The sequence below is a fragment of the Pogoniulus pusillus genome, chromosome 4, assembly GCF_015220805.1.
Source record: "Pogoniulus pusillus isolate bPogPus1 chromosome 4, bPogPus1.pri, whole genome shotgun sequence".
Lineage (NCBI taxonomy): Eukaryota > Metazoa > Chordata > Aves > Piciformes > Lybiidae > Pogoniulus > Pogoniulus pusillus.
In genome coordinates, this window is record NC_087267.1 from 43,088,329 (window position 1) to 43,104,032 (window position 15,704).

Below are 15,704 nucleotides of genomic sequence, written 5' to 3' on the forward strand. Positions count from 1 at the left end.
GGGCTGTGTTCCAGGCCCCTCACCAGATTTGTTGCCCTTCTCTGGACATGCTCCAGCACCTCAACATCTCTCTTGAATTGAGGGGCCCAGAACTGGACACAGTACTCAAGATGTGGCCTGACCAGTGCTGAGTACAGGGGCAGAATAACCTCCCTTGTCCTGCTTGCCACACTGTTCCTGATGCAGGCCAGGATGCCATTGGCTCTCTTGGCCACCTGGGCACACTGCTGGCTCATCTTCAGCTACAATCTATCAGTACCCCCAGGTCCCTTTCTGCCTGGCTGCTCTCAGCTGCTCTGTCCCCAGCCTGTAGCGCTGCTTGGGGTTGTTGTGGCCAAAGTGCATAACCCTGCACTTGGCCTTGTTCAATCTCATTCCATTGGCCTCTGCCCACCCATGCAGCCTGCCCAGGTCCCTCTGCAGGGCTCTCCTACCTTCCAACAGATCAACACCTGCTCCTAGCTTGCTGTCATCTGCAAACTTAGTGATGCTGGACTCAATCCCCTGGTCCAGATCATCAATAAAGATCTTCAGGCAATAGCGGCAATATTTGTATCCACAGTGATATTTTAATTTGAAGTCTGATGTCCTCCTGCTCTAACTGCTGAGATTGTCCCTTCTCAGAGGCCTGAAACCTCAGGTTGTGCATTGTTGGGGCAGTGTGGTAGCTGACATCTGTCTCTGGGAAAAATTGAGAAGTCATAGTTGTGAAGCTTTTAAAACATTTATAAAACCCAACCTGATATGTGTGAAAACACAAAGTGATTCAGACTGGATTGCTTCTGGCTGACTTAATGTCAAGCGTGGAGCAAATGACTGCTTCCTTTGAGAGACACATGAGGGCTGCTATCATTTTTATGGGACAAGAGAAAATGGCCTCAAGCTGCACTAGGAGAGGTTTAGATTAGATAATAGGAAAAAAACTTATTCACTGAAAAGGTTGTAAAATATTGGGAGAGGCTGCCCAGTGAAGTGTTGGAGTCATTATCCATGGAGGAATTTGGTAGACATGTAGATGTGATGCGGAGGGACATGGTTTAGTGGTGGACTTGGCAGTGCTACAGTAATAATTGGACTCAATGATCTAAAAGGCCTTTTACAACCAAAACAAATTTATGATTTTAATTAATCTGGACCTATAATGGTTGATTAGAGCCCTTCTTCTAACTGCATCCAGTTCTGGAGCACCCATTACAAGAAGGATGTGGACATGCTGGAGCGTGTCCAGAGAAGGGCCACTGAGGTGATCAGAGGGCTGGAACATCTTTGCTATAAAGACAGACTGAAAGAGTTGAGGCTCCCAGGTGACCTTATTATGGACTTCCAGGATCTGAAGGTGGCTTACAAAAAAGTTGTGGAGGGACTTTTCAGGATATCAGGGGGTGACAGGACTAGGGGGAATGGAGCAAAGCTGGAGGTGGGTAGGTTCAGAGTGGAGGTGAGGAGGAAGTTGTTCATCATGAGAGTGGAGAGAGGCTGGAATGGGTTTCCCAGGGAGGTGGTTGAGGCCCCATGGCTGGAAGTGTTTAAGGCCAGTCTGGATGAGGCTGTGGTCAGGCTGCTTTAGGGTAGGGTGTCCATGGCCATGGCAGGGGGGTTGGAACTGCATGATTCTTGTGGTTCCTTCCAACCCTGACTGATTCTATGATTCTATGATTCCTAGGCTCTCCTATGGAGTGATGGACTTTAAACCATATTTTTTGTTCAGAGGAAATGTTTTCATTCTCAAATGCTCATGGATTTTCTCTTCTATAGGTGTTGTTGCATTAGCAGCACAAATATATCTGTATTTGTTATCTCACACATGAGTAAGATTATTTCGGCAGAGAAATGACATAACTTAATTCCCTTTTACATGCAGGTGGAGTTAAAATCTGGTCTCTGGGTTTCCAATTATAAATGCACAATGCATTTAAAGGAGCATCTCTATCTCTGAAGCTGAGGTTTGCTGAATTGCCTTTTGGTGTCCAACTTTCATGGGTTTCCCCAAAAAGTGAATCAGAATTGGAATCCTGGGGCAACATTGATATATTTCAGTTCAAGTCTTATGAAACTCTGTGGATATGGATCCCTGTGGTAACACAGGCATTAAATAGAATTTCTTAATAAATTATTAAGCCTTTCTTCTTGAAAGGCTTTTATTGACTTGGTAGACAGCATACAATGTTCTCAGGGCTCTTGTCCTGACAAGCAACTGAAAGTTTGCAATTCTTTTTCCCTCCTCTTTTTGATATCATCTATGAACATACAAAAGGACTTTATAAATCATAGCTGAGCCAAGTGCAGTATTGTGTCTCTGGAGTCTTCATAGGAAAGACATGGGCCTATTGGAGTGAATCCAGAGAAGGGCCAGACAAAATGATAAGAGGGCTGGAATGCCTCTGTTGTGAGTTGGGGCTGTTCAGTCTGAAGGAGAAGGCTCTTGGGGAGACCTTATTGTGGCCTTTCAGTACTTAAAGGGAGCCTGTAAGAAAGATGAACAGCTGCTTATTATGAAGCATAGTGGTAGGATGAGTGCTAATGGTTTCAAATCAAAGAGGGTAGCTTTTGATTAGATATTAGGAAGAAATTCTTTATTGTGAGGGTAGTAGACACAGTGGTGCAGGTTGCCCAGAGAGGTTGTGGATGCCCCTTGCCTGTAAGCACTCAAAGTCAGTTTGTTCAGAGCTCTGAGTTACCAGACACAGTTGAAGATGTGAAGATGTCCCTGCTCATTGCAGGGGAGTTGGACTGGTTGGCCTTTAGAAACATCTCTTTGAACCCAAATCATTCTGTGATTTTGCCTCTGAAAAGCATGTGCCAAGTCCATTGTTTTGCTAAGCCTTTCTTTTCCTTCCTTTCTTCTCAGCAATCAAGGAGAAATACATGGACTGGACAGAGTTCCTCATACACGATTTGACCGGCGCCCGAACTGCACCTGCAAATTTACTGGAAGGTGTATGTATTAGATTGCAGTTTCTATCTGATACAGCGTGGTGATGTGCATGCTGCAAGCAATCTTTGTGCTGCCAGTCTCTAGGGTTCTGTGCTTGCAATGTCTGTGTGCCAGCAGCAGAGTCTGATCCAGTGCTGGCCAAAAGTCGGTGGCAACATTGCCTTGGCTCTACTGGCTCTGCTTCTGACTCTCTGATGGGTAGTTTGTTTTGTCTTTGACCTGTAGTGGTGTGATGCTTAGAATGTTGGGTACTCAGACTTAGGTGGTGAAGGAGAGCATATAGGAAGGATGCAGCCCACAGAAGGAACTGTGCCTGGTTAGATACACCAAACAGGTGACCTGAACTTTCAAGTCAGGACGTATGTTGGGGATTTAATAGGTTGATGGGGAGCACTGTAAGGTTTATGTGTATGTGGAAATAATTCCCTCAGGGACATTGCTTTAACTTAAACACAGCAGTCAGATTTAGCAGGACAGTTGGACGAGGTGACCTCAATCACCAGTAGTCAGGATAGAACAAGGATCTGTTCATTTGGGTATACCCATATGACCAAGAGCCCGGTCTGTGCAGTACATTATAGGGTGACTTGCACTTGGGATAGCCTCAGCCTGCCTTGAGATACTGGGCAAAAATCCTGCAGATTTGTCTTGAAATCATGGTAGCAGGACACCTTTTTGGTCAGGACCTGCTGAGCTCTCATGTGAATGCGGTGGGAGCATTTGGAGAGGAAACAACACATCCTGCAAGACATAGTTCTCCCTGTCCCTTTGTACTTAAGCTAAGAGTGAAGACATGCAGGTAGTATGTACTTTTCTGTACCTTTCTGTAAGTGCTCTGTACCTTTCTGTAAGTGCTCACATTGACTTTTTGGAAGCAAGTGTGCATCCAGACACCACTTTTGATCATTTTGTCCCTGGTCAGTCCCATCAGTCACAGCTGCATCCTTTTTCAACATGCCAGTGCAGCAACTGGCAGGGAAAATCGATGCTGTATGATCTGGGATGTTTTTATCCACCCCCCCCCGCCATGTGTTAGGCCTTGCACACCCAAAATAATGCACAACCTCAGGTCTGCTGCATCCCTATAATTACACCCTTCCCAGATGACACATGTAACAAGCTGGTGGTGTCCAACACCATGTCTGGTGTTACACCAGTGCCATCACCAACCTCCCAATTCAGTTACTCAGAAAGAGAAAAAAAGCAGCCTCGGGCAGAAGTGCAGGGAGAGAAAACAGTGTGTTGGGTTCAAACAGTTTCTGACCCTTTTTCTGACATGTCCTGTGTTCCTGTGGTGTTTCATGCAATTTATGTGCTTGGTGCTGTCTGTATGTAATGCCCTGTCGATAGATTTGCTGCCCGTGAGTGCTGCAGATCGTTCTTGCACTGTTAAATCAATATCTAGTGATACCTCTTTTGTATTTTCACATGCTAGCTGTGCATATAAAGAGTCCTTGGCAATATGGTAAATGTTAATATTTCATGCAAGCCAATTATTAATCTCAGCCATTCGGTTCTCAGGGGTAAAGTGACAACCCGTTGGCTTGAAAATTCAGCACACAAATCAGAGGAGTAATATTTGCTTTTATAGAGCCAGGGATTTATGATGAGCTAAAAGTTAAATGAATACACCATCATTTCATGTTCAAGAATGTTTTGTTGCAATTGAAGCAGTTGCACGAGAGGAAAACCCAAACCCATTAGGTTTCTATTATGTCATTAAATTGGAGCACTGCATTTTGCCATGAAATGATATTTGAAGAGATTAAATAGGTGCTTGTAGCTCACACTGTGGAGGAGTGGCTTATAATGGCAAATATATCGTTCTGAGAAGTGTGTATTAATCATAAAGCTGGTTTAAAACTGCAGATGTGATAAAATTGTAGTTAACTCTAGAAGTATTTCTTTTCCTTAAACCAAATTCTCATTCTGTTGCCTGCACTGTTTTTGGATCGAGATGCTGTGAAAATCATTTGCATGCCAAAATTTGGAATGTTTTCAAAATTCAGTAAGAAAAAAGACTAAAAAAAAACCCAACCTAACAAAAAAAAAAGCCTTTTTTTCTTGTTTTCTTTTTCTTTTTTTTTTTTTTTTTTTTTCCTAACCACCACTAGAAAGAACCACTCTGGGCTAACACTGATTTACAGAATTAGTATTTAAAAAATCAAACCCAGAACTGTGAAAAAGTTTATTTTGTTTAATTCAGTACAGTTGGGGAAAATATGCAGGAAAAAGTCAAAGGAGTCCTTGTTTTTAAATCACAGAATCATAGAATCAGTCAGGGTTGGAAGGGACCATAAGGAGCATCTAGTTCCAAACCCCCCTGCCATGGGCATGGACACCCTACCCTAGATTCAGGCTGGCCACAGCCTCATCCAGCCTGGCCTTAAACACTTCCAGGGATGGGGTCTCAACCATCTCCCTGAGCAACCCATTCCAGCCTCTCACCACTCTCATGATGAACAACTTCCTCCTCACCTCCACTCTGAACCTACCCACCTCCAGCTTTGCTCCATTCCCCCTAGTCCTGTCATTCCCTGATATCCTGAAAAGTCCCTCCCCAACTTTTTTTGTAGGCACCCTTCAGATACTGGAAGGCCACAAGAAAGTCACCTTGCAGCCTTCTCTGCTGCAGACTGAACAGCCCCAACTCTTTCACCCTGTCCTCCTAGCAGAGGTGCTGCAGCCCTCTGAGCATCCTCGTGGCCCTTCTCTGGACACACTCCAGCATCTCCACATCCTTCTTGTAATAGAGGCTCCAGAACTGGATGCAGTACTCCAGGTGGGGTCCCAGCAGAGCACAGTAGAGGGGCAGAATCACCTCCCTTGACCTGCTGGCCACACTTCTCCTGATGCAGCCCAGGATCTGGTTGGCTTTCTGAGCTGCAAGTGCACACTACTGGCTCATGTTGAACTTCTCATCCACCAGCAACCCCAAGTCCCTCTCCTCATGGCTGCTCTCCAGCCAATCACTACCAAGCCTGTATTTGTGCTTGGGATTGCCCCGACCCAGATGCAGGACCTTGCACTTGATCTTGTTCAGCCTCATGAGGTTGGCTTGTGCCCACCTCTCCAGCCTGTCCAGGTTAAATTCATTTATTTTTAATTAATTTATTTTGCCTGTGTTTAGCATCTCCTTTTGAGGGCAAACGATCCCAAATTTTGAGGTCTTTTTTCAGTGCTGCTGTTAAAGCTGTGAAATGAGAATTTAGTGACAATTGTAGCTTGTATGTAACAAAAAAACGAAGAGAAGAAATGTAACCGTTAGGTTAGTGGGGAAAGAAAAAACCCACTTGGCAACACAGATATTCACAATGACAACAGAAGAGCACTAAGCCCCAAAGGTACCACACTGCAAAGCATCTCATGTTTTTTTAATGCCTGTGGTTGGCAGCTTTGTAGGTGTAAAGTTAAGCACATGTGTAAATGGTTGCAAAACTGGGATCACAGAATATACTGTGCCTAAGCAAATAACCTCAGTCACTGGGATTTATTGAGCGTGGTGGCTTGACCCAGCAAATCCTCTGTGCCTTAGACTTTGATGCCAAGACCACTGAAGCTGGTGGGAACCTGCTATTGGCATTGGGCTTTGAAGTAATCACCGTAGGCTCTTGCACCCATGGCTATGGGGAGTCATTTGCTCTACGTGCCAGTAGGAATGAGGTAAAGCCTTTGGTGAGAAAGATTAACACACGCAGAGGACAGTTTCAGGGTCATGTCCAAAGTAGTTGCCTTTTAAGTAAATACCATAGTCCAGTTCCTGTGATTGGTATTTATCAGCTGCAATCAATGAGAATTTGGTTTGAAGTCCTCTGGTATAACTGGGCTTGGATTTGTTCAGGAGCATCCTGAATGAAGGAGCTTTATGAGCTGTTCCACCTTTTATTATTCCTTTTGTTGCTGTTGTTGATGATAATGATGATGATGTCGGTTGAGAAATTAGCACAACTGTTGTTTTCTGTTTTACTTCTGAATTTGCACTTGGAAGACATTGGGTAAAATAGAAGAAGAACAGACTGTTTGCTGATCGCTTGGATGATGGTGTGAAAAACAAAAATAATCTTCTGCTGTCATCTGTTTCCTTGAGAAGTCTTCAAATAAAGTTTAAAATAAGGAGTTTTGCTTCTATTCAAACAGCCTCTGCGAGGAAAAAACCCTGTAGACCTCATTACAGTTGATTCCTTAATAGAGCTGCAGGATTCCCAGAACCCCTTTCAGTACTGGATAGTTAGTGTGGTTGAAAATGTTGGAGGAAGATTACGCCTTCGCTATGTGGGATTGGAGGAGACTGAATCCTATGACCAGTGGTTGTTTTACTTGGATTGCAGACTTCGACCAGTCGGTTGGTGTCAAGAGAATAAATACAGAATGGATCCACCTGCAGGTAAGCAGCTTCCTAAAAAAATAGTCTCTCTCTTTTGTGGCATTTACTGATGTGGTGAGATACTTGTTGTGATGGTTTGGGTGTACCCTGCCCCCCCCCCCCCCCCCCCCACTTTAGAACTCACCCAGACAAGTCTCAGCCAGCTCTGGGAATATCACAGTATCACAGTATCACATAAATGAAGCTATTTATTTACAGCTAGCACAATATACAAGCAGATATTTACAATATATACAGTTATATCACAGTATCATCAGGGTTGGAAGAGACCTCACAGATCATCAAGTCCAACCCTTTACCACAGAGCTCAAGGCTAGACCACGGCACCAAGTGCCACATCCAGAAATATATATACAGAAATATACAAGGTAAAAGTAATACAGAAGCACAACTCCCCTCCCAGAAACCTGAGTCCCCAGGAGGGGCTCTCAACCACCCCTGCACCTTCCCCCTGCCCCTCTCAACCTTACCCCAGTCCTATAGAGGTTCAGGCAAGAGGTTATAAAGCAAAGGTGGGTTAGTCCAAATGGAAGGTGAGGTTAGGGAGATGCAGCTCAGCCAGAAGCCCAAGGCAGAAAGTGAGAGAAAATGGCCAGAGTGTTATCTAATGTTTTCCTTTCTTCTTCAGCAAGACTCTGAGGGAAGCAGATATCACCACTGCTTTCCTTTCACAGCCTGTGATCTAGTTCTTCTCACCAAAACATTCTACCCTGCTTCAAACTAGCACACTTGTGGCAGCTAATTTCTTCTGCAGCGTTCACATTGCTTTGACAGTAGTTTCTAGCTATAACACAGATGGCATGTTATAGCTAGAAACCCATCTAATTTGGGTTCAAAGTGGGTTAGGTAAACTTTAGTTCAGCTCAGCTCACTCCTGGAAGGAAGCAGTGTCCAATAAAATAATTCTATCTTTGGAGATGTTTATCCACCCAGTATAAACTCTGTTACAGGAGAGGATGACTGGCAGGGTGAATTTTCCCCACCATCTGGTAATATTGGTCAAAACTTCATGAAAGTTTCTGGGCATGAAAGTTTCTCTCTACTGAGGATGTTTGGCTCTGGCTTGAGTTGGTTGAGTCAGGTTGGCTGAGTCGAGTTGACTGACTCGAACTCTCTTGGAGTTAGGGATCTGATTAAACACTGGACTGTTGCATGTGTGGCTGTCTTTAGGGGAGACTGTGCAGTGTCTGTATAAAGCTGTGAATTGTACTTCTATGAAAAAAAACTTGGGGCTGTTTAGTCTTGGTAAAAGAAGGCTGAGAGGGGATCTTATTAATGCCTATAAATACCTGAAGGGTGGATGTCAGGTCGAAGGTGACAGTCTCTTTAACATAGACCAGATGATTTCTACAAGTCCCTTCCAACATTCCATTCTATGATTCTGTGATACTTGGGGCCACAAAGCTGTTTGCCTAGTCCTACAACCCTCATTTGCTAACTAGTCCTATGACCCTCATTTGCTAACTGCTTGCACCTCTAAGCTGGATGCCCCAGAACTAGCATTTCCCTTGAGAGATGAGGTTAATGCACAGGTTTTGGCATAGCAGAGGTGAACAATATGTCCAAGTTTGTGCCTCTTTTTCCTTGTGTTGTGGCCTGAATTTTTTTCCACGAGTGTCAAATGATAGCAGAAAGGGGAGGTGTTACCAATGTGACTTCTGTCCATTACACCTGATTCAGAGAGGTTACCCTGATAAATGTAATTGCCATGTTCACAAGTCTGACCTTGAGTCTAACATGGGGTCTCAAATGCTTTTTGGAAGTATGTGTTTTTCTGCACTGGTAGGTAGGAATCAATGTTCCCCATGCCTTCTAAATTGGATGTGAATGCTGGAGAGCATGACAATCACTTACTCTGTTATTTTACAGTGTATTTGTGTCACGGAGAAACACTTTTTCATTGACCATCTTTGAACCCTTTTGGCCTGTATAGGTTTGGTGGATCAATACAGAAATGGCCCAAACAAGATTTGTGCTTCCTTTTTCATTTACTCCACTCTTTCTCTTCTCTTTCCTTCTTTTTATCTAGTAGTGCTTTCTTCTCTGTGGATTCCTCCCTGCCTTTCTTTTCTTTATTTTTTTTCCAATTGTCCTGTCTCTAGACTTGTTATTGGACTTTGTTTGCTGAAGTTGTGTATGTTTCTTTTCCCCTCTAATTGATTCAGCTCCTTTTAAAATGTCTTTCTCTTGTTCTCGTCTGTAGAATCACAGAAATATAGAATCAGGCAAAGGAGTCCTTGTTTTTAATCACAGAATCATAGAATCAGTCAGGCTTGGAAGGGACCACAAGGAGCATCTAGTTCCAACCCCTCTGCCATGGCCATGGACACCCTACCCTAGAGCAGACTGCCCACAGCCTCATCCAGCCTGGTCCTAAACACCTCCAGGCATGGGGCCTCAACCACCTCCCTGGGCAACCCATGCCAGCCTCTCACCACTCTCATGCTCAACAACTTCCTCCTCACCTCCACTCTGAACCTCCCCACCTCCAGCTTAGCTCCATTCCCCCTAGTCCTGTCACTCCCTGAGAGCCTGAAAAGTCCCTCTCCAGCTTTTTTGTAGCCCCCCTTCAGTTACTGGAAGGCCACAAGAAGGTCACCTGAGAGCCTTCTCTTCTGCAGACTGAACAGCCCCAACTCTTTCAGTCTGTGCTCATAGCAGAGCTGCTCCAGCCCTCTTATCTGCCTTCATCTGATGCCAGTTTCCTTTCTGCAGCATTTCTTTGGCCCTTTTCTTTTTTAGCAAACATTATTATTAATGAATTCAATGCTCAGATCATCTTCCTGACTTCCATTGGCTTAAATAGGTGGTCACTGACCTTTCCCAAAGTTGAATCTTATAGGAGTTTGCTGAGAAAAGACTCTTAGGATTTGAATCCTTCTGTTTTCTCACAAGTTCTCTCCTGTGCACTTTCCTCAAGGATCATTCTTTTATCCTCCCTCCTGGTCCACTCAGCTCTCAGGCTTTGCACTCCAGAGAGTATCCAGACAGGCAGGAGGCAGGAATGCTGGTTGTTCCACTTCTGCCATAGTGGACTATATCTGCCATTTGTTGTCCACCTAACATAAAGCAGAATGGATGAATAAAGCATTTGAGGCATTAACCCAGAGGAGGAAGAAGGAGAAAAAAAGAAGGTAGCTGGTCTTATGTGAGCTGCTTCCAATTAATGACTCTGCAAAAGAACTCTTGATGCAAGAAGACAGAGAATCAGTAATGAGATGCAAGGATGAGATGCTGGCAGAAGAGAGCTCTAAAGAAACTTGGGGATGATGCTACCAAACTACAAACTGCCACAGGATGCAATATCCAAAGGACCTCATGCCAGGACAGTGTCCTAAGGACACATTGTTCCCTGCTTATATCCCTTCTACAGACGTTTGTAGCAAATAGGATTGGAACTAGAAAAACCTTTGTTGTTTGGAAGACCCAGAATGGACCTTCTTAGGAAAGAGAGAGCCTGTGAGCAGTATGTTGGGTGTCTACACATCAGGGATTGGATTCACCTGCTGTGGTGTAAGTGTCAAAAAGACAGTTCAGCGTGACCTGTTGTTTTGTCTTTATGATGGGTGGAGAAAAAAGGATCCCTAAGAAATGTCTAACACAGGTTAGATGAAATAACATCTTCATGAGCATATTTTTCCACTCATGGATGTTGAAAGCAATGAACACAGACCTGATTGTCTAACTTTTGAACATCTAAAGCCAGTTAAAGTGACTCTTTGATAACAGGAACAGCCTTAGACTACGTATAGAGTTATTATGAATCTTCTCCAAAGAGATGCTTAAGGACACACAACTCCTCTCAATCAGGCTCCATGTTCAGTTGCTATCAAATGAAGATGTTCAGTTACACATCAGTTCTGTAGGTTGTGACAATACTTTGCCTACTCTTGACTTGGAAGCTTGCACCTTCAGCTTTATTTGCCTTTGTCACTGGGCTGTTTCTCCTGTGTTCATTGACCCCTGTGACCTGTTAGGTTTGGCTTCACTTTGCACAGCAGTTTGAAGCCAGCTTTACAGAATGCAGAGCATCTCCTGTAAAGGAAATCCCATGGATCCAAATGTCTGCAGTGTCCTAGTACCCACTTAATGTACAAGAATATGCAGGAGGGTCCTTAGGAAATAGCATCTGTCCTGTTTAGCCCAAATGGCAACTTTAAGGACTTTGTATGTCTCAGCAGTGTTAGGTTAACAGTTTGCCTTGATGATCTTTAAGGTCTTTACCAATCTAAATGATTCTGTGAGCCCTTTTAACTGAGGCAAAGAGGTCATATCTCATTTCCTCCCCCCCCCCCCCCCCCCCCCCGACATATATCTGAATTTAAAATAAGCCTCCTTACTTGTGCAAATTGGCACTGGCTGCTTGACATAAAGCCACTGATGGGCTTACCTCTACTGTTTATGCAGAGAGAGATTGCCTTCTTTTATGTTATTTTCTATTTAAAGACAAATTGGCAGTCATTTTAATTGCTTGCTCCTTGTTAACCTAAATACAAATTGACACAGTACACTGGGTTCAATTACCTGCAACCCTAGCACTTAAACAAAATGCTTTATGCTCTCTTAACTGTGCAATTTACTGCCCATATACTTGCCTGCATAAGTGAGCTGCCACTAATTAAATGTGCATATGATATTGCTTTCTGCTTATTCAAACAGTTGGAATTGTCTTTATATCTTGATGATTGTTGACACTGCCCAAAGAAGTTACTGCTTGCTTTTATTGATTTTTGGGCAAATTTGCCCAAAAGACCACTTTCTCCATCTTGCCTATGTTTTATTTCCATCACAGTAGAAGCTAAAGACTGGGCTCTTTTCAGTGGTGTTCAGTGAGAGGACAAGGGCCAGTGGACATAAGCTAGAACATAAAAGGCTGTACTTGAATTTAAGGAAAAACTTCCTTCCTTTGAGGGTTCTGGAGCCCTGGAATAGGCTGCCCAGAGTGGTTGTGGACTCTCCCTTTCTGGTCACTGTCTTGTGCAGCCTGCTCTAGGTGAACCTCCTCTGGCAGCAGGATTGGACTAGATGATTTCCAGAGGGTACTTCAAACCTCTACTATTCTGTGTGAGCTGTAAAGCCTCTTTCCAGCTCCTATTATTCTGTGGTTTTGTGATAGTCTGTCCTCAGCTTTCTCTCTCTAGGCAGTTGGGGAGTAAGTATCAGAGTTTTCCAAAACTTAGGTTCTTTGCTAGTTGAAACAAAACCCTAGCTGCTGCTTGGGGCAAAATCATATTGTATTGAGTATGTCCCTCTTTGGCATTATTTAAACCAGAAAAGGAAGAAACAGGGTGAGTCTTTCCTCCTTTCCTCTTCAAGCCAATCAGAGCTGCTCCAAGCAGGGGAGAACTGGGCAACAAGGCTATAAAATAACCAACAACTAGATAGTGCACTTCTTAATGCTTCTGAGCACTGCAAATAAAGACTCAAAATGTATATTACCATTAACAACCAGACAGCTAAGGAATTAAAAACAGTGTCCAAAGGTTAACATTTCCCTTTAAGTGTGTTTAAATTCACATGCTCTACTATTCTGTGATTCTGTCTAAGCTCTAAAGCTCTTGTCCAGCTCCCACTATTCTGTGATTTTGTGATAGTCTGTTATCAACTTTCTCTCTCTAGGCAGTTAGGGAGTAAGTATCAGAGTTTTACAAAACTTAGGTTCTTTGCTAGTTGAAACAAAACCCTAGCTGCTGCTTGGGGCAAAATCATATTGTATTGAGTATGTCTCTCTTTGGCATTATATAAACCAGAAAAGGAAGAAACAGGATGAGTCTTTCCTTCTTTCCTCTTCAAGCCAATCAGAGCTGCTCCAAGCAGGGGAGAATTGGGCAACAAGGCTATAAAATAATCAACAACTAGATAGTGCACTTCTTAATGCTTCTGAGCACTGCAAACAAAGACTCAAAATGTATATTACCATTAATCACCAGACAGGTAAGGAATTAAAAACAGTGCCCTGAAGGTTAATGCTTCCCTTTAAGCGTGTTTAAATTCACCTGCGTATCCTCGATGTCTGTTCTGAAGTAGGGAAGTTTGATATAGTGGAAGTATAAATACATCTACTTCCAGTGAGTGATTCTGCAAATCCTATTTTGATAAGGTCTTAAATCTGTTGAGATCAGAGCATAAAATTCTCTTGTACTATCAGCACTAGGTGAAAACAGTGCTTGCCAATTCCTTTTCTTACATGTACTTTTTATCTCCTCCTTCAGAATGGTAAGGTGCAGCAGTAAATCTTTTCTAGCTAGTAAATAGAGATGGTTGTTAGATGTACAGAATTTACATGCAAATTGGGCCAAATTGGGCTGTGTTGTAAGTGCTTGAAGCCAAACTGAGAAAAGGCTTCACCCTGTTCACACCATATCAAGGCTCAAGTTTATTATTGAGTAAATGTTCATTTCCATGTTAATAATTGTTGCAGTCTATCTACTTATCTTGTCTCTTGAAGACCTTGATATGAATGTTCTGCAATAACTTGTTATGTACAGGATAACAATATGTTTTCCAGGGCAGAAGTAAATCCAATATAAGGTTCTTCATCATACTATTGTTTCCTGCATTGTTCCCTCTGATTCATAGACATTTTACTGCACTGAACCATAAAGAGCTTGTTAATATAACAATTGAATAATAGTGAGCCTATTTAAAGAAACTCACTGAAAGCAATGTGAATCTGCACAGAGATACTGCATGAAAGTATAATCATAATTCATAATTGTAAGTTTTTTGCATTGGTGAGACACTCTGGCTTGAATTGGCAAGATGCTCTGAGTGTTTGAGTGTGGTACCAGCAAATGGGTCTGGGTAGAGTTCTGACTCAAATGATCCTTCCTATCCCTACATATTCCTATCACAAAACCCCATGCAGAGATACAGGCTGGGGTCGGAGTGGCTGGAGAGCAGCCAGACAGAGAGGGATCTGGGGGTACTGATTGATACCCGCCTGAACATGAGCCAGCAGTGTGCCCAGGTGGCCAAGAGAGCCAGTGGCATCCTGGCTTGTATCAGGAGTGGTGTGGTCAGCAGGAGCAGGGAGGTCATTCTGCCCCTGTACTCTGCACTGGTCAGACCACACCTCGAGTACTGCGTTCAGTTCTGGGCCCCCCAGTTTAGGAAGGACACTGAGATGCTTGAGCGTGTCCAGAGAAGGGCGACGAGGCTGGTGAGAGGCCTTGAGCACAAGCCCTACGAGGAGAGGCTTAGGGAGCTGGGGTTGTTTAGCCTGGAGAAGAGGAGGCTCAGGGGTGACCTTATTGCTGTCTACAACTACCTGAGGGGCGGTTGTGGCCAGGAGGAGGTTGCTCTCTTCTCTCAGGTGGCCAGCTCCAGAACAAGAGGACACAGCCTCAGGCTGCGCCAGGGGAAATTTCGGCTCGAGGTGAGGAGAAAGTTCTTCACTGAGAGAGTCATTAGGCACTGGAATGGGCTGCCTGGGGAGGTGGTGGAGTCGTCGTCCCTGGGGCAGTTCAAGGCAGGGTTGGATGTGGCACTTGGTGCCATGGTCTAGCCTTGGGCACTGTGGTAAAGGGTTGGACTTGATGATCTGTGAGGTCTCTTCCAACCTTGGTGATACTGTGATACTGTGATACTGTGAACCTGGCCTGGATCAGTAACAGTGTGGCCAGTAGGATAAGAGAGGTTATTCTGCCCCTGTATTCAGCACTGGTCAGGCCACACCTTGAGTGCTGTGTCCAGCTCTGGGCTCCTCAGTTCAAGAGAGATGTTGAGATACTGGAAGGTGTCCAGAGAAGGGCAATGAACACAGCCCTGTGAGGAGAGGCTGAGGGAGCTGGGGGTGTGCAGCCTGGAGAAGGGGAGGCTCAGGGGGGACCTCATTGCTGTCTATAACTACCTGAAGGGAGGTTGTAGCCAGGTGGAGGTTGGTCTCTTCTGCCAGGCAACCAGCAAGAGAACAAGAGGAAACAGTCTCAAGTTGTGCTGGGGGAGGTCTAGGCTGGATGTTAGGAGGAAGTTCTTGATAGAGAGAGTGATTGGCATTGGAATGGGCTGCCCAGGGAGGTGGTGGAGTCACTGAGCCTGGAGGTGTTCAAGCAAAGCCTGGCTGAGGCATTTAGTGCCATGGTCTAGTTGACTGGATAGGGCTGGGTGATAAGTTGGCCTGGATGATTTTGGAGGTCACTTCCAACCTGGTTGTTTCTATGATTTCTATGAAAATTCCCAACCCTGCAATAAATAAAACTTGGTAAAACTCTTTCTAGTTTGTAGCTAGTATTGGCTGAAGCCTTGAGGCTTCTCAAACTGGAATACATCAAGTATTTGGAGAACTGAAAATCAAAGGAGGGTTTATTGTTGTTTTCAAGTAATGAGAGACTACTGTTCTCATTTCTTCAGCAGAAAATTAAGGACAGGCCTTTTTTTCTGGCT

At 44.1% G+C, this 15,704-nt stretch overlaps 1 protein-coding gene across 2 annotated transcripts in view; it reads left to right on the forward strand.

The window, feature by feature from the left end:
* SFMBT2 (Scm like with four mbt domains 2) overlaps nt 1–15,704 on the forward strand; it is a 173,663-nt gene that overhangs the window by 75,128 nt on the left and 82,831 nt on the right. For both annotated transcript variants that reach the window (XM_064142702.1, XM_064142701.1), the window contains exons 5-6: nt 2,849–2,937; nt 7,073–7,319. In XM_064142702.1, the coding sequence (XP_063998772.1) occupies nt 2,849–2,937; nt 7,073–7,319 (336 nt within the window). The remainder of the gene's footprint in view (nt 1–2,848; nt 2,938–7,072; nt 7,320–15,704) is intronic.